The sequence below is a fragment of the Nestor notabilis genome, unplaced genomic scaffold (genome assembly GCF_000696875.1).
Source record: "Nestor notabilis isolate BGI_N333 unplaced genomic scaffold, ASM69687v1 scaffold17699, whole genome shotgun sequence".
Classification (NCBI taxonomy): Eukaryota; Metazoa; Chordata; class Aves; order Psittaciformes; family Psittacidae; genus Nestor; species Nestor notabilis.
In genome coordinates, this window is record NW_009943600.1 from 14,179 (window position 1) to 35,017 (window position 20,839).

The window sequence follows — 20,839 nt, forward strand, 5'->3', positions numbered from 1 at the left end:
TGGGCCCCGTGTGCCGGCGCCTCAGCACCCTCACAGGGAAGAGCTTCTGCCTCAGAGCTCAGCCTAGTCTCCCCTCTGGCAGGCTCAAGCCATTCCCCTTTTTAAGTTTTGGGGAAGGTCCCATTCCCTTGACCATGTCAGTGCCACCATAGCAGGTCACGGCCAATGTCCCCACACCCTGAGGGACACGGGATGTTTCAGTCTCCACATACAAAAACCCATCCAGAGCCCCTGGCAGGAAGCTCAGGGCAGAGGGGCTGGGCTGGGACTGGGGCTGGGTCTTTTCCAGCCTTTCCTCTCCCGCTTTGTCTCATTCCTTTGGGGAAGAGGCTGTTTTCCTCAGCACCACCTGCAAAATGCTCGGTGCTGGAGGGGGATGCTGAGCTGCATCCCCCCGCAGTATCCTGCATCACCCTCCTCTCCATCCCCTCCTTGCCTTCAAAAGCCTTCCCCAGGAAATAGGATGTTTGTCCAGCTCCAAACTCCAGCATTCCCCCTCCTGCAAGCCCGGAAACCCCAGGGAGTGAAGGAGTCTGCAAAGTATTATGTGGAAGGAAAATAAACAAGTGAATAACAAAACTATCTCCCATTTGAAACCACCACTGCTCTGGGTTGCAGTCTGTGAGATGGGAGATTTTCATCCTCCTGGCTAGAAAATTCACCTTGTTTTCAACAGTTTTCCATCATAAAGTGGTGTTTCTTGTGAAACCATGGATTCTACTGGGAAGACATCCCGTGTGGAACCCGTCAGCAGCCATCTTTGCAGGATAAGGGCTGTGCATGACCCTTTGCATGTTGGTTTTTCATTGAGTTTCTTCTTCCCAGCATCCTTTAGGTCACTCAGTGGCCTTGTGCATGGGCTTGTGCTTCATCTACATCCTCTGGGAGCAGCTGGGTGCCAGGGAAATCTTCCTGGATCAGAGGCATGGCGTCCCCAGCAGTGCTGCCAGCAGAAACCAAAGGGCTTCTGCTCCTTCTGCCATCCCCTGGATGCTTGGAAGCCCCGTGAGATGTGTCTGTCTGCAGACACTAGTTTCAAAGTGAAGGTTTAAGTATTTATAGTGGAAAAAAGTAAGTGGAGGAATAAATAATACAGTTAAATGGAAAAACAAAGCTGGCATCTATTTGGAAACTCGAAGTTTTCGTCAATCTGGAACTGAAACATCAATTATGACAACACCCAAATGGGATAATGCAATGGGAAATAATCCAGATGGGAGAATCCAGATGGGAAACTGGTGAGTTTATTTTGGTCAGAACATCTTTCTAGGTTTCTGTTTGTAGGCAATGCCTATGCTGTGACTGTAAATCACTCTCAGTCCCACATCAGTATGAAACTGTCCCATGGGCTGCGTTTCCCTGCTCATCTCCAGCCAAAGGCTGATGCTCCCTGATACTGATGGGGCTGGAACCCTTGCAAGCCCCCCAAGCCCCTGGCTCTTCCATGCAGCACAGGAGCTATTCCTGGCTCGGGAAAGCCTCCTCCAGCTGCCAAAGGCAGGGATCTGCAGGAAAGGGCCCATCCGGGAGCCCTCCACTGCACAATGCTGGCTCTGCGCAGCCCTGAGCAGGGGTTTTGCTGTTGTTTCCAGGCTGCCTCAGCCCCGGGGCTGTGGGATGATGTGACACTGTGATACAGGAAACACTGGCTGAGGTTAAAGGAAAGAAATGCTGGATTTCTCCAGTGAAACAGGCACTTGGGCTTATTGCTTCCTCCCGGCATGGCGGGGGTTGCGTGGAGCCTGGTCCTGCTTTTGGAGAAGGAATAGAATAGGGAGGGCTGGGGAAAAATCCGAGATGCAGAAGATGCTGGAGCAGTATCACCCTCAGGGCTGAGGACCATGGAGAGTAGGGAGCATCCACAGCACACATGAAGGGACCCACATTAAGGGTAAAACCCCAACTCTGGGCTGCTTGGAGCTTGTTTGTGCTGGTGCTTTGTTTGGCAGTGATTTGTTAAGTTGAATATCTGGATGCAGAAAGTATTGGGAGCCCCTTTTCTGCTAGTCAGAGGGGTTTCTGCAGGGGGGTACACGGGTTTTCTCCTGGGCTTGAACCATGACAGTGGGATATGCTATGGGACATCTGAAAAGTTTAGAGGGGGAAAAATAGGGAAAATGGCCCTTTTGATAGATTATGGGGCTTTTTTTGCACTAGGTCTGGAGCAGAGGAGCACAGACAGCAGGAACGAGCAAAATCAAAGTCTCAGGATTGTGGAGCAAATCAAAAGCTTAAAAAAATATCAAACCACATTTTAGTGCTATTTTAACATGATAAAAAGTTAGATTTCAATATGAAAGTTCATCTGTTCAGACAAAGGAAGATGTAAGAGTGAAACTCCTGAAAGCCGCTCCTCGGGCTGCGGTCGGGCTGTTTTCCCTTGCCCTGCCTGGCTCCGACTGCTTGGGTCGGTTTGGCACAGATCCCCAGTGCTTTGTTGGACGTGAGTCTGCATTTTTTTCAGAGCAGAAGCATCTCCAGCCAAAAAAACAAGTCTCTGCTCTCATTTTGGGTTAAATCCTCAAGGATTTGGGTCCTTTCTCATTGCAGCCTGGGGATGGCCAACCCCCTGGTGCTCCTCACTCTGCCTTTTGCCCCACAGCCATGGGTTGAGCTGATGAGCTTGGAATCATAGAATCCCAGCCTGGTTTGGATTGAAGGGACCTTAAAGCTCCTCCAGCTCCAACCCCTGCCACGGGCAGGGACACCTTCCACTAGAGCAGGTTGCTCCAAGCCCCTGTGTCCAACCTGGCCTTGAACACTGCCAGGGATGGGGCAGCCACAGCTCCTCTGGGCACCCTGTGCCAGCGCCTCAGCACCCTCACAGAGAAGCTTGTTCATACAAGTTAGAGATGGAAACAGCAGTGTTTCCATCTTAAAGTATTCCCTTTTCCTCTCCAGGAGCCACTGTTCGAACGTGCCGTGCTCCCTACCATGTGCCCATGGTGTTGGGTTTGGGGGGAAAGAGGGAATTGGATTTATTCAGGATTAGAGCAGCCACTGGAGCATTTCTCTGGTGTTGCCCCTCACTGGGAGATGCTCCCAGGAGATGACCCAGTGTTTAAATACACACTTACGTGCTCTTGTCAATACCTGCTGGTTATGAAGACATGAGCAGTGATGAGTCCTCAGGCGTGCAATTGCCATGTGCATGGATAGAGCTGAATACTTAAGTGGCTTTAAGGTGGCTTAAACACACTCTCCTGCTTGGTTGAAGTGCCTTAAATCTTTATAGATTTCATCATGGACACCTGTGCTGCCATAAGGAATGCTCAAAGAAGAATGAAATGGAAAAACTGTCCATATTTTTACTTAGGAAAAGCAAAGTGGTGAGGAGCAGAGAAAGCACATTTGTTTCTGCAGTGTTTGGTCTTGCTCGGGGGAAGAGGGATGAGCTCGTGGATCCATGGAATCTCTGGATTATGGGTCAGTTGATGGGTCCCTGGGATCCCCGGTCCACAAGGATGAGCTGAGGGGTATCTGGGAGCATCTCACCAGCAGGAGCAAGTGCTCCTGCATCACTGTGGGTTATCCAAGTGGGAAAACCTGTACAAAATGAGCTGAGACAGCTGAGCACAGCCTGGACCAGCTCTGCGCTGCTCACTGCCTGCCTTAAGTGCTCTTCTTCTGCCCCGCTGCACGCTTTCAGGTGGTCCAGACTGATCCATTTCCAAGTCACTGCATTAAAAGCCTTAATGTGTTTTGTCATATGCACATGAAGCAGTGGTGCCGTGTGCTCTAGATAACAGCTCATGCTCAGAAGGAGAGCAGCTTAAATTTTGCAACAGCAGAGAGCCTTTTAGTGCCTTTTGTGAGCGGTACCTTGTGCCACCTTGTATTGATATCAAGGGTGTTCTACTGCTGCCCCGCAACTGCCATGCCTCGAAAGGCAAAACCCTATTGCAGCACGGGTCGGGAGCTGGAGAGCAAGTGGGGAAGAGCCCGTGCGGGATGTTTCGGGATGCTGAGCCCTCTGTGCTTGCCCTGCAGATGTCATGGCGCCCGCAGTACCGCAGCTCCAAGTTCCGGAATGTCTACGGGAAGGTGGCGAGCCGGGAGCACTGCTTCGACGGCGTCCCCATCACCAAGAACGTGCACGACAACCACTTCTGCGCCGTCAATGCCAGCTTCCTCGCCATCGTGACGGAGAGCGCCGGCGGCGGCTCCTTCCTCGTCATCCCCATCGAGCAGGTAACAGCTTTAGGACTGGCGGAGGCGGCTCCGACCTCTAAGCATTGGTGTGTGGATGCAGGATCCATCCTGGGCTTCCCCTCCTGCAACGGGATGAGTTGAACTCTCTGCTGTCATAGAGTCATGGTATGGTTTGTGTTGAAGGGACCTTAAAACTCCTCCAGTTCCAACCCCTGCCACGGGCAGAGACACCTTCCACTAGAGCAGGTTGCTCCAAGCCCCTGTGTCCAACCTGGCCTTGAACACTTCCCGGGATGTCCTTTCCTGGAGTTTTGTTGTGCAGGGAAGGGAGGATTTACAACTGCTTTAATGAATCGGGTTTTCCTTCAGGAAGGAAATGAAACCTTTGTTGAAAGCATTGTTGGCATCTCCCAGTGATGATGGCAGGGACCTCACCCTGTGGAGATGCCACTTGGGTTTGTGACCCTGGTATTTCACAGCTCCCAGAAAGCAGCGAGTCCTCCTGGAGGTCCTTGCCCTTTATTTGAGCTTGTCCATATAACCTCAGTCCTCAGATCTGACACTGAGAGGCAGATCTCGGCTGCACGCTCAGGTTTCCCTTTGCAGAACCCCAGGGCTTTTGCTTTGTGCACTGCAGCAGATTCCACCTCACACAAGATCTATAGTCGAGATCCATCACCGATGCCCAGGAGCCATGTGCTGTGCAGAGGGCCCTGGGCTTCAGTTTGTAGCTGAACCCATCTAAAGCACTTTGCACAGGAGACGCAGCATGTCTGTGGTCTGCTCTTAGTCCTGGTTGCAGCACACATCCTTACTCCCTTACTCGTGCTTTGGCTTCCCCAGCTCTCAGTGAATCCACGCATCTCTTGCTCATGCAACTTGAAACTCCGTAAATTCAGCTGATGCTTCAGAAGCTGCCCCATGGGACCACGTCTGGTCTCGTGGCAGATGCAGCCGGGCAGCAGCGACCTTGAACATGAAATAGGCATTGCTGTTGCTTTGCTTTGCTCCCCCAACTCGAGCACTGCTGTGGGGTACCGCAGCTGCACTGATGCTGTTGCTGTCCTACCGGTGCACGGACCAGCAGCTCCAGGCTGGCATCTGCATCCCATCCCCAAGCACCAGGGTATCCGCAGGCTGCAGGAGGGAATGTGGGACACTCATTCTCGGGAGCACTTTTGTCACTGGAGGAGCTGCACTCACTGTATGTAACTTGCAGACACGCCACATGCATTCCCCACGTAACGTTCACATCTCTTGTGAATCCCTCCTTGATTCCTAGAGTAGAATCAGCTACAGATGGGAGAAATTATAATCAGGGTTTTAATTGCAGTGCACAGCTTGACTCTTATTAATATTCACAATACCAGGAGCTGTGTCTGAGCACCCGGAGCCTCCCTCCTCACACCATGGAGCAGGACCAAGAGGATGCCCATCCGCGCGCTGCTTGCTCCTGGCCCTAAATCCTGAGCTAATCACTGGGTGTTGCCAGCAAATTACCCTTTTACTCTATCAAACACAGCCCCGTCCCAGTGGGATCAGAGCAGAGGGAGCGTGATGCTGTTTGCATCGTGTCCTCAAGGGATCGCTGTGCAAATCCTGGCAATAGTGCACCAAATCCCAGCCGGAGCAGACCGTGTCAAGGGCCCGCACACGCCTTTGTACAGACTAATCATGTCATTATTTATTTGATATTTAAATAGGTTCTGATTAGCTCATTAAGAGTAAACTGATTTTCTTTGGAAATCAGCAGCCCTCTAATTAATTGGCATCCATATTTAGCTGCACATAATGAAGGTAACCTAGATACTGCAGCTCCACTCAGGCTTTGATTTGCTGCCATCCTTTCCTCACCCCCTCCCCACGTCTGCCCTCTGTTCTGCTCAGAAATGCTCAGCAGAAACCCCTCTGCTTTATGCTTCAAGTGACAAAGCATTTGCATACTCTGGGCCATATGTTCCTCTGCCTGCACAGCAGAAGTGCTGGTTCCTCATGTATTCCTGTAGCCATCAAGGGGATATGTAACTGCTTCTGCAAGGCTGAGCAGGCTGGAGAGATGGAGCACGGCTGCTCTGTGCTTCCCCCGAGCCTGTCCGTCATCCTGTGCTGCTGCAGAGCTGGGGCAGGATCCCAAATTCTGGAGCTTTGGCCACTGGGATCCAGCTTCCCCCCGTCGCTGCAAAGGTTTTGTGCTATAGATATCCCTGGAGGGTGGGCGAAGGAGAGCTCATGCTCAGGCTTGGGAAGATGAGGATTTGCTTCCCAAACCGTAGCAACAGAAGGATTTAGTCCTGAATTCAGCTGCAGGGAGAAACATCCATGTGTTGTGAGTCAGCAAGAGGCTGAGCTCCGTCATCACAAGCAAAATCCAATCTCACACATCCCTTAGTGCCAACACTGAAATCCAGCGTCTCCATCAACAGCACAAAGTCCCATGGATGATCCTTCACCCCTTTCTGGGCTTTCAAACACTCCAGGGTGCATTTTATGGCATTTCCAGGCTTTTATTGGTGGCAATGAAGCATTTCCTCCGTGCCTCAGGCAGCACCAGGGCTTGGTTGGCCAAACCAGCCAGGGAAGAGCAAACTCCATCACTGTGGATCCATCTCAGCTGTGTGTGATTGAATGAGCTTGTTATCAGCAGTGTTGGGGTGTGGAGGGGTGCTGGGAGCTGCTTTAAGGGGAGTGGGCTGCAATGCAGCTTGCTGGGGTGCTGCAGGGGGCCCTTAAGGCAGGGAGAGGCTGGTTGGCATCACCTGCGCTGCTGCAGGAGGGTTTTGTTTCTGTAGGGGACGAAGGGAGCTCGGTTTCCACAGCCAGACAATGTTATCTGCCTGCGTGCCTGAAGGAAGCCAGAGCAGGAAAGGGGAGTCTCTGTTTACACATAGGAAGCTGAAGTCCAAGGTTGTTGTTCACATCGTAGATGTGGTTTGTTGTGAGCTGTTTGTGGGGCTGAGCATGGGACAAACCCTCGCCCCACTGCTGGGCTGTGCTATGGTGTGAGCAGGGGAGTTCTGGGGGCTGGCAGGGGACTGAGCCCTGCTGTGTCCATACGGGACGTTGATGTCCATCACTGCTGCCACAGGGGCTGGTACAAGCCTGCCCAGAGCAGGGGCAGCCCATGGGGGTGACAGACCCATTGCTAACCCCCACCGAGGTCCCAAACCTACAGTCCAGCTCTGAGCAACAGCACCAGAGGGACGTGGAGCTGCTGGAGCGAGGCCAGAGGAGGCCCCGGAGCTGCTGCGAGGGCTGGAGCAGCTCTGCTCTGGAGCCAGGCTGAGAGAGCTGGGCTGGGGCAGCTGGAGAAGAGAAGGCTCCTGAAGGGGACACCTTAGAGCAGCTCCAGGGCCTAAAGGGGCTCCAGGAGACCTGGAGAGGGGCTTGGGACAAGGGATGGAGGGACAGGACAAGGGGAAGGGCTTGAACCTGCCAGAGGGGAGATTGAGATGAGCTCTTGGGCAGAAGCTCTTCCCTGTGAGGGTGCTGAGGCGCTGGCACAGGGTGCCCAGAGAAGCTGTGGCTGCCCCATCCCTGGCAGTGTTCAAGGCCAGGTTGGACACAGGGGCTTGGAGCAACCTGCTCTAGTGGAAGGTGTCCCTGCCCGGGGCAGGAGTTGGAGCTGGAGGAGCTTTAAGGTCTCTTCCAACACAAACGAGTCTGGGGTTGTGTGAATAACCCCAGGGCAGCAGCTGGCGAGCGGGATGTGTGCTCCAGGCATCCTGCCCTGGCTCTGGCTTGGCTGAAGGTCCTGGTGGCATCTGCTCTGCCTGTGTGCTCACAGCATCACCCAAGGGACCCCCGGGCATGTCCCCTCCATGGGGACACCTCCGTGCCAAGGCTGGGCAGAGAACAGGCACACTCATCACACGTGTGCTCTCATTGCTTGTGCTGCGCTCCAGAGCACCAGGAGGTTTTCTGCAGGGAAAAGACAGGTTTCTTTCTTTTTCTTTATACAATGAACCAGTTCTCACGTCCTTGGAGCTTTTCTATCTTTACACTGAGGACACAGGAGGCTCCCAGGGTCTGTGCTACCTATTTTTCCCTGTGAATTTTTCACTTATCTGAATTTAGTCTGCAGGAGGTGTTTGCTTTAACCTCGAGCTGGCCAGATAATAAAGAGGCTTGGGGCTTACAGAAGGAGTTGACACTTCGGCATTGCTGCTCCACTATCCCATGTCCTTGTATTTATCAAGGAGATAACAGGAGAGCAGCTGTGGGAAGCCCAGACCTGGGATCCGGCTGGGTTTCAGCACCTGGATCGGTCGAAAAGCACCAATGTGAGGTTTCAGTGCTGGTGAGGGATCAGAGGGTGAAAGGGGGCTTGAAAACGGGGTCTTTGGGCCAGCAGGAGCTTGGGAGGGAAATAGGGATCCTGTCCCCGTTCATGCTGCAGCAAAGCCTGGGGTCGGGCCTGGGGAAGCTCTGCCTGGCCCATGGAGTGCAGCCCAGGCGGCAATTGCCGGCCCCCTCTGCCGGTTAAACCCTGTCCTCGCCGGGGAAAAGCGGCGTTTTGTCCCAAAGAAGCAGGGATTGATTTTGAGTGCCCATAATCCGACAGAACAGGGGCCTTCTGCGGCTTTTGTCTCTTTAATTAACAAGCTTGAGCCTGGCTGCTGCTGTCATGGCGCTGGTGAATGGTGCAGCAAGCTTGGGGGGTTAATCTGTGCCAACTCATTGCCAAAGGCTCTGGGCATCGCTTTTGAGGGCTCTGTGTGCTGGAGAAGCTCGTCTGATGGTTACCCCGAGCACAGGCAGTGGGGGGGAGAGGCGTCACAGCCCACGACACTGATTCTATTTAATTTAACCCTATTTCTATCCACACAAAAGGAGTAACTGAGATTTAAACCTTCACTCTGGCAGAAATAGCATGAAGCAATGGTGATTTCTTTCCCTGCTTTATGATTTCCACAGTTTAATTGTATAACAAAGAGTAATTGGGTTTATATGTGGATGTGATCTTTTTTATGGCAAGTTACATGGTAAATCCGGGACTGTTTATCCCAAAGCAACCCTGAAGATGGAGTTTGCCAGAGGCAGGGATAGCATCACTTGGGGAAACTGAGGCACGGAGGCTGCTGGTGGTTGCTCATGGATTGTGGTGTGGAGGATGAGGGAGAGGATGGCCAGGAGTGGATGGAAGGATACAGCCCCTGTTTTGGCCGGTGCTGGAGGATGCCCAGAGCACATCCCGTCTCCTTCCCTGCTGGAATCTCCCAGGTGTTGCTCCCACTCGTGATGTTGTTCTCCTCCAGGTGCACATCTGCTGGAATCGCTGCTTCACTCAGTGGTGCCAGAGCCTGAGCTGAGCTTTCCCAGTCTGTCTACAAGGAAGCTGGCTCTTGGCTTCGTGCTTTACTCACTGCTCCCATTCACAGGAGTGGTCAGGAAGCTTGGCAGCGTGTTCACAACGACCAGGTTACTCCCTGCAGGACCCAGAAGCACATTCAGACCTTTCCCATGCCTAGAACTGGTGTTTTGGTGGACAATGTTGTTCACTGCATGCATGGATTTCTTTGGGGCTGGGTTTCTTAATGGATTTATAGTATTGAGAATCCCTGGACTAGCTTCCAGGCAGGTCAGTTGTGTGCCCCATCCCTCCCAGGGGATGATTCCGCTGGGAACACATGTGGTTGACCAATCTCCTCAGCCTTGGCTGGCCGTGAATAGCTCCCATCTGGTTATTTGCAGTGCTGAAAGCTGGGTGAGCATCCTGGCATAAGGGAGGATGCAAGGGGAGAGCAGTGAGGGTGGAGAAAGGCTTGAGGCATCTCTGCATTTATTCAGTTGTTGGAGAGAAACCCCTCCAATAGCAGCATCCTTCCACCTGCACATGGGAATTCCCTTGGGGAATTACGTGTACAACTGCATGAGTGACCAGGGCAGTAAGTGCTGCCTCTTGGTGCAACACCTCCCCTTGCATTTGGGCTCTCACCACTCTGCTTCAACATCTGTATTGCAGATGTGATGCCCAGATGTGCCCAGAGCCCTCCTCTCGCTCCCCTTTCCCAGGGGCTGGTCCCTGCTGCTCCATGGGGAGATGCTCAACCAGCCATGCTCCATGACAATGGGTTTTCTGCATCCTTGCCAAGGGTTTGTCCCATTTCTCTCTGGCTTTTGCTGGTTCCATTTGAGTTGGTTCCTAATGAAGAGCAGTTAACCTGCAGAGACCTTCCCATGTCCCGAAATCAGCCAGGGATCTGCCCCAGGTCAGGGGAATCTGTGTAATTTCCTCCTCTTTGGCTCTCAAGTAGGAGAGACCTTTAAAAACACAGCAGTAAATGTATTTACTCTTAATCTCAGCCACTGGAGACTCGTGTGTACTCAAGGATTTCCTGGGAAACCCTCTAAATCCCCTACGGCTCAGGCAGCGCTTCCCTGATCCCTCTAAAAGCTAATAAGGGATTAGGGAGCATCTGGGGGAAGCTGCTGGGTGGGGAAGGGTGACCCCGGGCTGGTGGTGGGTGCTCCTTCCTTGGGCATGTTCCTCACCCAGGGACAGGCGCTGGCATCGATGCTGGGTGACACTGCTATTGTTTCTGTCAAGTTGTCTGGGCATGACTGGTTTGAGGGTTGAGCTCCATTGGAAACACAAGGGTTTGGCAGTGTTCTGGGTTTGGATTTCCAGGGAACCTGGTGAAAAGCAGGGTTTATAAAATACATGGAATCCTGGAATGATTTGTGTTGGAAGGGACCTTAAAGCTCATCCGGTTCCAACCCTCTGCATGGGACACAGGATCACATCCCCATTAGCTGCTCTGTGTTGAACACTGAACACAAGGCTCATTTCTAACTCATGAGCCTCCTTCTAATTAGGACAGGTTACTCCAGTTCCCCACCCGTGCGGTGCAGGTTCACCTTCCCTTTGGTGGCTGATACCTGTTGGTGTGATTGAACCTCCAGTTTCAGGGGTGTCAGGACAGGGATGGATGAAGAGCCAGGATGCTGCTCCCACCTCCTCCTCCAGCTGCCAACAGCATCACTTTGGCTCACTCAGAGAGCCTGAATTGTGATGATTGTGCCCATCAGCAAGAGCCTGGCTCAGATCTGAGCTGCCTCCTGCCAGCCACTAACGTGTTTCCTTCCCTGCACTGACCTGGCAGCTTCACCCCGGATGAGTAGCAGTGATCGATGTGCACATTTCCGGCACTATCCAACAGCTAAAAGGGCACTTTCCTGGTTAAAGCCCCAGACGTGGCTTTTACTGCCTCTATTTTAAATCACTTCAGGATTTTAGAAGTAAAACCAAGTGACTTTGTGACAGCCTTGCCAGGGTGACCCAAACCTCTGGCAGCCGGTGGCTCTGGACGATGCTATGGCCAGAAGGACGGTGCCTTGAGTCCCCCAGCTCCTCATGCCTCCCGGGAGATGTTTCTCTGCCTGGATTCCACCATCACCACTGCAAACCCTGGAACATCCTATAGGAAGGGCAATACATTAAAACACACATCACCCATGGATTTGAATTCTTCCTTTTACTCACTGTCAAAGACAGCCCTTTGGGAAGATGCTGTCACACCAAAACTGAGGTGATGCTTCACCCCCCCATATCTCAGGGATACCCCAGGACACAGATCTCCACACTGGGAGCCAGTGATTCCTTGGAAAAGCGAGGTCCAAGGAGGAGCATTGCCTGACCAAGCACTGAGAGTACATGGGCTGTAACACAAAGGAAATCATTAAAGACAAACCCTTCATTGAAATACAAATGAAGCCTTCCCAATGCAGAGCCTAGAAAAGAGATTTCATCCCCCAGAAAGTCAGTTTTCCACTAAACTGAGTTTTCCAAAAGGGATGGAGGGGAAGATTTAGGAAAATGATGCTTTTCACTAAGAACATCTCAATACCTGAACCCAGCATTCCTGTGCAGCAACGTTGAAGCTCTGCCTCCCAGCACCCCTCCTGTGAATTAATGGGATGCAAAGCACAGCTTGATCAGTTATGACATTAAGTACACCAGCAGACATCGCTTCCCCAAACGGCTCCGATTATCCAGCTTTCCCCCTATTTTCCTATTTGCATTAGCATGACATTATTAACTCCCTGTCTGGAGCAGGAATTCATGGAGCAGCTGGTAAATTCCAGGCGGACAGACCCTTTAGCAGCACAAGTTAATGTGCAATCACTTTAATTCCGAGCAACCAGCCAAGTGATTCCCTTTGCCAAGTAGATTTGATGGGGTTTGTCAAAATTCATTAGGCTTTCAGGAGGAGAAACCATGCTTTGGTGATGAGGGACGGTTTCTGACCAAGAAATCAAGAGGTTTTGGTTAAAATGAAGTTGAATGCAGCGAGGATGCAGGAGATGCTGCAGCAAGGGACAGTACAAGAGCAGAGGTGGGTTGTGCCTGTGCCCAGGACACCTGAAGAGGAGAAGGAACCAAATAAAGGAATAAAAGGAAAACAAACACAGAAAAAAGGGATTCATGCTGCAGTTTCCCATTTAGCCACTCTTAAAAGGACCTTGCCAGCAGCTGTGCATTAAGCTGCGGTGAATCCTAATCGCTGGATCCCTGATCCCTGACTAGGAGAAGCTCAGTGACCCAGATTCCATCCCTCCAGTGAGAGCGTGCCGGGCTCCAGCAGCTCTGATATATTCCATGGCACGGGCTGGAAGGAGCAAATCTTCCAGCAACCTCAGCCCCTCAAAGCCTTCCCTTTGCTGGAGCAATGGGAGCACTTGGAAAGGAGACGGTTATTGGTGTGATGTGGGGACACAACCATGCTGTGATTCTGTGCATCCAGGGGCAGAGGGGAATGGCTGCCACTGACCCTGGTTCCCCACCAGTGATGGAGCTGGAGGTGTCCCTTTGCCCATGTCCCGAAGGCAGTGAGAACAGGCACCTATTTTTATCCCTTTACCTCGATAACAAACGACCCATAAAACTGAGTCCCTGGTGTTTTAAGGCCAGCCTAGTTCTCATCTTATATATGTGGGTTGTGTCGAAGGGATGACTTAGAGATGTTGCAGCAATTTGAGCAAGAATTGGCTTTTTGCTCTAATAATAAAGCTTATGGAAAGTGCTTCAGAATCAATGAAAGGGGCTTGGGGAGGGTTGTGCTTCTCAGCACCTCAAGTGATGGTTTTCTGCATCTCCATCCCTGCTCTGCCCCTGCATCCCACGCTGCTCCCAGTTCAATGGACCTGCCACCAACCATGTGTTTGGTAGATGTCCCATCCATGAAGACATTCGAGCCAGGCTGCATGTGGTTCTGAGCAACCTGATCTAGATGAAGATGTCCCTGCTCATGGCAGGTGTTCGGAACTAGATGAGCTTTAAGGTCCCTTCCACCCCAAACTAGTCCCTTCCAACCCAAACTAGTCCCTTCCAACCCAAACTAGTCTATGATTCTGTGCAGCGCTACAGCAATTAGCAGCCACATCTCCCTGGGAGCCGATTAATCTTAATCAACCTTCCCAGCAGTGATGGTGCAGGGGGAGCCCCTGGGCCTGATCCGTCTGCTCGGAGCCCTCCTAACCTGCTGCCCTTCACTGTGGATGGTAAAGGTGCAGCGTGGTACCTGCAGCACAGCTCTTTGTTCATGTTAAATGGAGCCGGGAGCTCGATACAGTAGAAGGTCAGTGCTGGAAGGGACATGAAATATTTAGTGCCTGTGTCAGGCTGACCTACTTATCTTGCACGTTCCAAGCGTGCCACCACCTCCAGGCTGCGGCACGGAGCCAGCACAGGGGAAGGAAGAGCGATGGGGTGACCCTGCAGGGTCCCTGCAACCCATCGGGGATGGGAGCTTTGATGGAAGTTGAGCACCATCCCCTGCTGTGGAGGTCTGCAGGTCTGAGCTCTGCTGAGGGGCCAGGACTGGACCATCCCTGAAAGTCATGCAAGGGTTCCCATCCATGTGGAAGGATCCCATCAAGTGGGGTCATCACTGGATATTAGCATCATTAAGCAAGAGGGCTGATGATCCCAAAGTCTCTCGGGATTTGTCATGCAGAGTACATGTGCATATCTCAGTCAACATTGCTTCCAAAGTTTGGGATGAAAGTAACAAATACTTCATGTATGGCCAAATAGTTGATCTACCTCATGGTCAGAGGATTGGTTTGGAGCCTCTTGAGTCCCTTCCAGCCCTTTTGCCCGTGGTTGCAGATGTAATATTGACAGGGTAAACCCAATCCCTGGCTTGGTGGGGCATCTCCTCCAGCCAAAACCCCCATCCCAGGGTGAGCTGTGGAGCTCACTCCCCTTAACAAGGCTCCAGCCTTAAAAGGACCAACTTTATCACTAATTCTTTCCTCTCTTTTTTAATCTATTTTAACTTACAGACAGGCCGGATCGAACCGAACTACCCCAAAGTGTGTGGCCACCAGGGCAACGTGCTGGACATCAAGTGGAATCCTTTCATTGAGAACATCATCGCATCATGCTCCGAAGACACCTCGGTGAGCTGCGATGCTCCGGGCTGGCTCCTGCCAGCTCCTGCCTTTAACATACACAGCTTAGGCACTGTGGATGGGGATGGCTCAGCCATCTCTGGAGCAGAGAGGAGATAAGAGCTCACTGCAGAGCAATAGGTGATGGTGCCCATGGCGATGCAAGGGCAGCTCCTTTGCTTGTCCCCAGCATCACTTACCATCACAACGCTGCTCTTTCTGCGTCCCCCATGCAAATAAGCCATAGAGCCATGCACAACAAGGGCTTTTCATCTTCCCCAAGCCCAACAGCAATGCTGGTATTGATCCTTCTTGCTCTCATGGACCACAGGGGCTGCAACTGCTCTCATGGCCTGATCCATCAAGTGATGAGAGCAGAAGGCTGGGGGTTAATGAATCAGGTAATCTTTACATAGCTCATATCTGCATCCTCCTCCTCCTTATTTTCTGGGCTCAAGTCCATCCCAAAGGCTGTATCATAAAGGAAAAAAAGCCTTTGTACAAAGGAGATCAGAAACCATCACCCATTATCCATGGCAGAAGACAGGGTTTGGGGTGATCCAGTTCTTAACCAGTTACAAATCTGCCTCTCCTGATCCTTAGTGTTTCACTGTATCACCTCCTGCTGTCTCATCCTCTCCTGCAGTTCAGTATATTGGCATTTATTATTAGCTGAAAGCTTGTCAAGGAAGATATTGAGTGGGGAAGAAAGATTCAGATCCTGGCCATGAATCATGGTGAGCTGTCTCCTGGTTTGAATTATAACCTTTAGATTCAGTCACTGGGGAATAGGAGGCGCTGGGAGGAGGAAGGATACCGGGAAGACTTCGTGAGGATCATGAAACCTGGGAAATTAAGTTAATTGCCCCTTTGTCCAGTAGGGGGTGACCCCCAATGGGGCTCATGGCTCCCAGTGCCACCCCATGCCCAGGGTGCTGCTTATGGGCAGGTTCTGCACCTTTGGGCTCTCCCTGCTCCCTCTCAGGAGGTGTAAGGAGGTTCAGGCCAACAGTATCAAAGAAGGAGGATGCTGAGGTCCTCATGGAGTCTGAACTGCAGGAAACAGAACATCTGGATGCTATTTGTCACTGTTAGTCTCAGGCTGAGGGCACAGTGATGCTGCTAACCCATCGTGCTCCAGACTCCTGCTTCCTTCCATAATGCCCTACACGGAGAGGACAACCTGTGCAGCCTCATCCCCGGAGCATCACTATGGATTAATCCTCTCCAAGGGGGTGATGAGGATGTTATGGCTCTGTATTTATGACTGCGGTTAGATGCTGCCTCACTGGAGGGGATGACTCCCGTGGGCCACCCGGCTTATTGCTCTGCTTGAAACCCCTCCTGTCATTATTCCTGTTATTATTCCCTCGCTATCAAACCTGTATCCATGGGGACCGGTCCGGATAATGGCGTCAGTCCTCTCCTGATGCTCTCCCATGGGATGCCAGGCTGTTCATTCATTAATTGTCCTTGTGGAGCAATTAGTGCCCTTCCTGTGCTCTCCCCCTGCCCTCACAGGGGGACCAGATCAACCTCAGGACACCCATTAGGGTGCAGGATGAGGCACTGGGCACTGGGGCACCACAGGGATGCAGCAGCTCAGAGCCCCCCTGGGCAGGTGTCAGGGTCCTCCCAGGGCTCCCAAACCCATCTCAATGCCGGTCCCATCCCATCCCACAGGTACGGATCTGGGAGATCCCCGAGGGTGGCCTGAAGAGGAACATGACAGAGGCCGTCCTGGAGCTGTACGGGCACAGCCGGCGCGTCGGCCTCGTGGAGTGGCACCCAACCACCAACAACATCCTCTTCAGCGCCGGCTACGACTATAAGGTGAGTCCTGTCCAGCCCCATTCCTGGTGTCCGGGGCTGCCCTCGCAAGGGATTTCCCTGCCTAAAAGCTCATCTCAGTCTTCCTCTGGCAAGTTAAAGCCATTCCCCTTGTCCTGTCCCTCCAGGCCCTTGTCCAAAGCCCCTCTCCAGGTTTCCTGAAGCCCCTTTAGGCACTGGAGCTGCTCTAAGGTCTCTGGATCCCATCCCTTCCCTCCAGTGTGTCCAGCACGACACATCTTGGTGCTACTGGCAACCTTGCTGAGGGTGCAGCAAAACAGCAGCTTCAGGGCAGCCCTGGATGGAGGGGAAGGGGCTTCTTGAGTGATGATGGAGCCATTTTAGCCACAACAGGAGGTATTAGGATGCCCAAAGCAGACGTGGAGGTTGCAGGAGGGGTGGGGGGGTCCCCAGGAGTGGAGACACCAGGATAACCTCCCCGCTTCCCACAGGTCCTCATCTGGAACCTGGACATCGGGGAGCCAGTGAAGATGATCGACTGCCACAAGGACGTCATCCTCTGCATGTCCTTCAACACGGACGGCAGCCTCCTGGCCACCACCTGCAAGGACAAGAAGCTGCGGGTGGTGGAGCCACGCTCCGGCAGGGTCCTGCAGGTGGGTGATGTGTGCAGCATGGCAGGGATGGGGGGATAGAAATGAGGTCCTGGGGAGGAATCACACTGAAATGGGTTAAAGCATCTTCAAGAGATTGTCCATACCCATGATGTGATAGTTGTATGTGTCAGGGTCTGTGGGTAACCGTATGCTGTGAGGAGGGGCTGGTCTCATCCCCAGCACAGGTGTTGGAAGCTTTTGTTAATTCAGGATTTGTGGAAAGTAGTAAAACTTAGGGGATGGTCGTGCAGAAAGAACCTAAAAGGGCTACAAGAAGCCTGGAGAGGGGCTTTGGACCTTTAGGGACAGGACAAGGGGAATGGCTTTAACCTGCCCGAGGGGAGACTGAGATGAGCTCTTGGGCAGAAGTTCTTCCCTGTGAGGGTGCTGAGGCGCTGGCACAGGGTGCCCAGAGAAGCTGTGGCTGCCCCATCCCTGGCAGTGTTCAAGGCCAGGTTGGACACAGGGGCTTGGAGCAACCTGCTCTAGTGGAAGGTGTCCCTGCCTGTGGCAGGGGGTTGGAGCTGGAGGAGCTTTAAAGTCCCTTCAACCCAAACCATCCCATGGTTCCCTATCTAACACTGATGGCGGTGGTGGCGCTGCCATGAGGGTGCTGCTGTGTTGCAGGAGGCCAGCTGCAAGAACCACCGCGTGAACCGGGTGGTGTTCCTGGGCAGCACGAAGCGGCTGCTGACCACGGGGGTGTCGCGCTGGAACACGCGGCAGATCGCGCTGTGGGACCAGGTGGGTGCCGGGACACCCCCCCCCGCCCCAGCACCGGGACATGGCACTCAATAAAGGGCTTTTTCCTCTGCTGCAGGAAGACCTGTCCATGCCCTTGATAGAGGAGGAGATCGACGGACTCTCGGGGCTCCTCTTCCCATTCTATGATGCTGACACTCACATGCTGTACTTGGCTGGCAAGGTATGGGCTGCGCGTCACATCCCATCGCTGTGGCATCTCCTGGGGAGGCAAAAGGGCCTCTCTCCAGCAAGCAGCATGGTGGGACAAGAACCATCCATGGAACAGGGCTGTGCTGAGCCCCCAGCAAAGCGTTATGCAGCTCTTTGGCCACTAAACCCTAGTTTGGAGAGGTGCCCACCGCTGTTGCATGTGTGGTGATGCATCCCTCTGGGTGATGTAGGGCTGCAGCATCCCCAGCTTGGATTTCCCCAAGGATGGGGGTTATTGTATCCTGGGCTTTATTCAACGTCATGTGTTCCAAAGAACTAAACCATCCCTCTTCCCTGCTCCAGGGTGACGGGAACATTCGCTATTACGAGATTGGCTCGGAAAAGCCCTACCTGAGTTATCTCATGGAGTTTCGCTCTCCAGCCCCACAGAAAGGACTGGGTAAGGATGGAGCTGCTGGTCCTGAATGTGCCAGAGGTAGCTGATGGAAGGTGCTTTGTCCTGAATAAAAGCCGCTCATCCGTTTCCCAATGTCCCTGCAAACACCCCTGGGGTGGTCCAGGTCTCAATGTGATGATAGCAGGGATTAATTCCTTAAAGACTTGGAGAACAAGGGTGTTTTGGGGTGCTCGGTGCTGGGGAGGCGGATGGTGCAGCACCCATGGCTATGCCTGTGCCTCCTCACAGGGGTGATGCCCAAGTACGGGCTGGACGTGTCGGCCTGCGAGGTCTTTCGCTTCTACAAGCTCGTCACCCTCAAGGGGCTGATCGAACCCATCTCCATGATCGTGCCGAGGAGGGTGAGTCCCTGGCGGGTCTGAAGCAGGTCGGGTGGGACGGCAATGACCCCGTTGTGCTGCTTTGATGACCAGTCCAGCGGCTGGGCCTTTGCACCAGTCTTAGACCTCCTGTGGTTCTATGATGGGATTCCCAGGGAGGGTTTATTCAAGGCTTAATAGGAATGTTTTTAGGAAGTCCCCATCCCTCGCAGTGTTCAAGGCCACGTTGGACACAGGGGCTTGGAGCAACCTGCTCTAGTGGAAGGTGTCCCTGCCCGTGGGCAGGGGGGTTGGAACTGGCTGTCTTAAGGTCATTTCCAATCCAAACCATTCCATGATCCTATGAAATTCCTCTCTGCATTGCTCCTGGCCTTGCTGCAATTGCTTTGTCCAAAATCAGCTTGGTCCATTGGGATGGGTAATGAGGGGCTTGTCTCACCTGAGGTTTGGGGGATGTTTCTAGTAAAACATCTCAAGCTGGAGCAAGGTTTGGTCCCAGAGCTGGAGCAGGGTTTGGTCCCAGAGCTGGAGCAGGGTTTGGTCCCAGGGCTGGAGCTGGGTTTGGTCCCAGGGCTGGAGCTGGGTTTGGTCCCAGGGCTGGAGCTGGGTTTGGTCCCAGGGCTGGAGCAGGGTTTGGTCCCAGGGCTGGAGCTGGGTTTGGTCCCAGGGCTGGAGAAGGGTTTGGTCCCAGGGCTGGAGCAGGGTTTGGTCCCAGGGCTGGAGCAGGGTTTGGTCCCAGAGCTGGAGCTGGGTTTGGTCCCAGGGCTGGAGAAGGGTTTGGTCCCAGAGCTGGAGCTGGGTTTGGTCCCAGAGCTGGAGCTGGGTTTGGTGTTTGCCATCCCAGATTTGCTGGTGTCCCTCATCTAACTTAATGGTGCAAACCCCAGCTCACCACCTCCCACTGCCCTGGATGGAGAGGAGTGAGCACAGCCATGCGCAGCACGTTGGGATGTGCAGTTAAAGCTAAGCAGTCACAGAGGAGGTGCCTTTTCTTTCCCCCTGTTTGCAGTCAGAGACATACCAAGAGGACATCTACCCCATGACCCCGGGGACAGAACCAGCCCTCACACCGGATGAATGGCTGAGTGGGGTCAACCGAGGTAAAGCCACGGGTGCTGTGCTGGGTGGGTGACAAGGGATGCAGGATGGGACCACGGCCCCCCCTGACCCTCTGCCCATCCTCTGCTTCACTCAGACCCCATCCTGATATCGCTGAAGGAGGGCTACAAGAAGACATCCAGAATTGTCTTTAAGGCACCGGTGAAGGCAAAGAGGAGTGTCCTTGTTAATGGCATAGACCTTCTGGAGAACGTGCCGCCGCGGACAGAGAATGAGGTAGGGCAGCACGGGATGGGGACAGCAGCGGGTGGTCACTGGTGAGGCGGGGATGTGTTTCCTGGGTGCAGCCTGGAAAGCCACTGCTCTGCAGGTCCCAAACTGCAGTACCTGGGCACCGTGTTTCCCTGTGGCTTGAAGCCTCCGGCTCCACAGTCACTCCAGAGCACCCAAATGAGCGGCATTAAGCGCCCAGATGAGTCCTCTTTTAATTAAAATCCTCTGGGAACAACATATGGAGGCGCTGGGGAAGTATCAGGTCCTGGAAGGAATCAGCTTTGCTGGAGCTGAGTCTGCACATTGCATGTGTGGGGTATCCTGATGCTGGAGGGTGATGTATTAAAGCTGAGTGAGCAGCAGATCAAGCCGTGTTGCAGAAGGAGCCGAGTTGTGAAGCGGCTCCGGGGGCTGTCAGGAGGGTGAAGCCCCAGAGCCGGTCCCTCCAGCTTCATCCTTCCCTTCCAGCTCCTCCGGATGTTCTTCCGGCAGCAGGATGAGATCCGACGGCTGAAGGAAGAGCTCTCGCAGAAGGACATCCAGGTCCGGCAGCTCCACCTGACCCTCAAGAACCTGCGGAACAACCCCAAGAACAATTAACTTCCAGGGATGTTTTCTAAACGAACTGTCTTTGTTTATACTCGCTCTTTACTTTTACTGTATCCACTCACACACAACATGAGCCAGAACCAAGTGACCTGCCAAGAGCCCGCTCGCTAACTGGAAATAACGTCCTCCTAGTCCTGTCTAGCACTAAAACTGCTTTAACTGAGAGCTACTGCATGAGAGGCGGCCGGGGGGTTCTCGCCCAGCCCTGCCCG

At 53.2% G+C, this 20,839-nt stretch overlaps 1 protein-coding gene across 1 annotated transcript in view; it reads left to right on the forward strand.

Moving 5' to 3' along the window:
• The window catches only part of CORO2B (coronin, actin binding protein, 2B), a 24,539-nt gene extending 3,885 nt beyond the window's left edge, over nucleotides 1–20,654 (forward strand). Inside the window, exons 2-12 of the mRNA XM_010022018.1 lie at nucleotides 3,991–4,191; nucleotides 14,440–14,556; nucleotides 16,231–16,380; nucleotides 16,830–16,994; nucleotides 17,622–17,738; nucleotides 17,815–17,919; nucleotides 18,252–18,348; nucleotides 18,595–18,707; nucleotides 19,696–19,786; nucleotides 19,882–20,021; nucleotides 20,487–20,654. Coding sequence (XP_010020320.1) covers nucleotides 3,991–4,191; nucleotides 14,440–14,556; nucleotides 16,231–16,380; nucleotides 16,830–16,994; nucleotides 17,622–17,738; nucleotides 17,815–17,919; nucleotides 18,252–18,348; nucleotides 18,595–18,707; nucleotides 19,696–19,786; nucleotides 19,882–20,021; nucleotides 20,487–20,618 — 1,428 coding nt within the window. The 3' untranslated portion in view covers nucleotides 20,619–20,654. The remainder of the gene's footprint in view (nucleotides 1–3,990; nucleotides 4,192–14,439; nucleotides 14,557–16,230; nucleotides 16,381–16,829; nucleotides 16,995–17,621; nucleotides 17,739–17,814; nucleotides 17,920–18,251; nucleotides 18,349–18,594; nucleotides 18,708–19,695; nucleotides 19,787–19,881; nucleotides 20,022–20,486) is intronic.
• The last annotated feature ends 185 nt before the right edge of the window (nucleotides 20,655–20,839 follow it).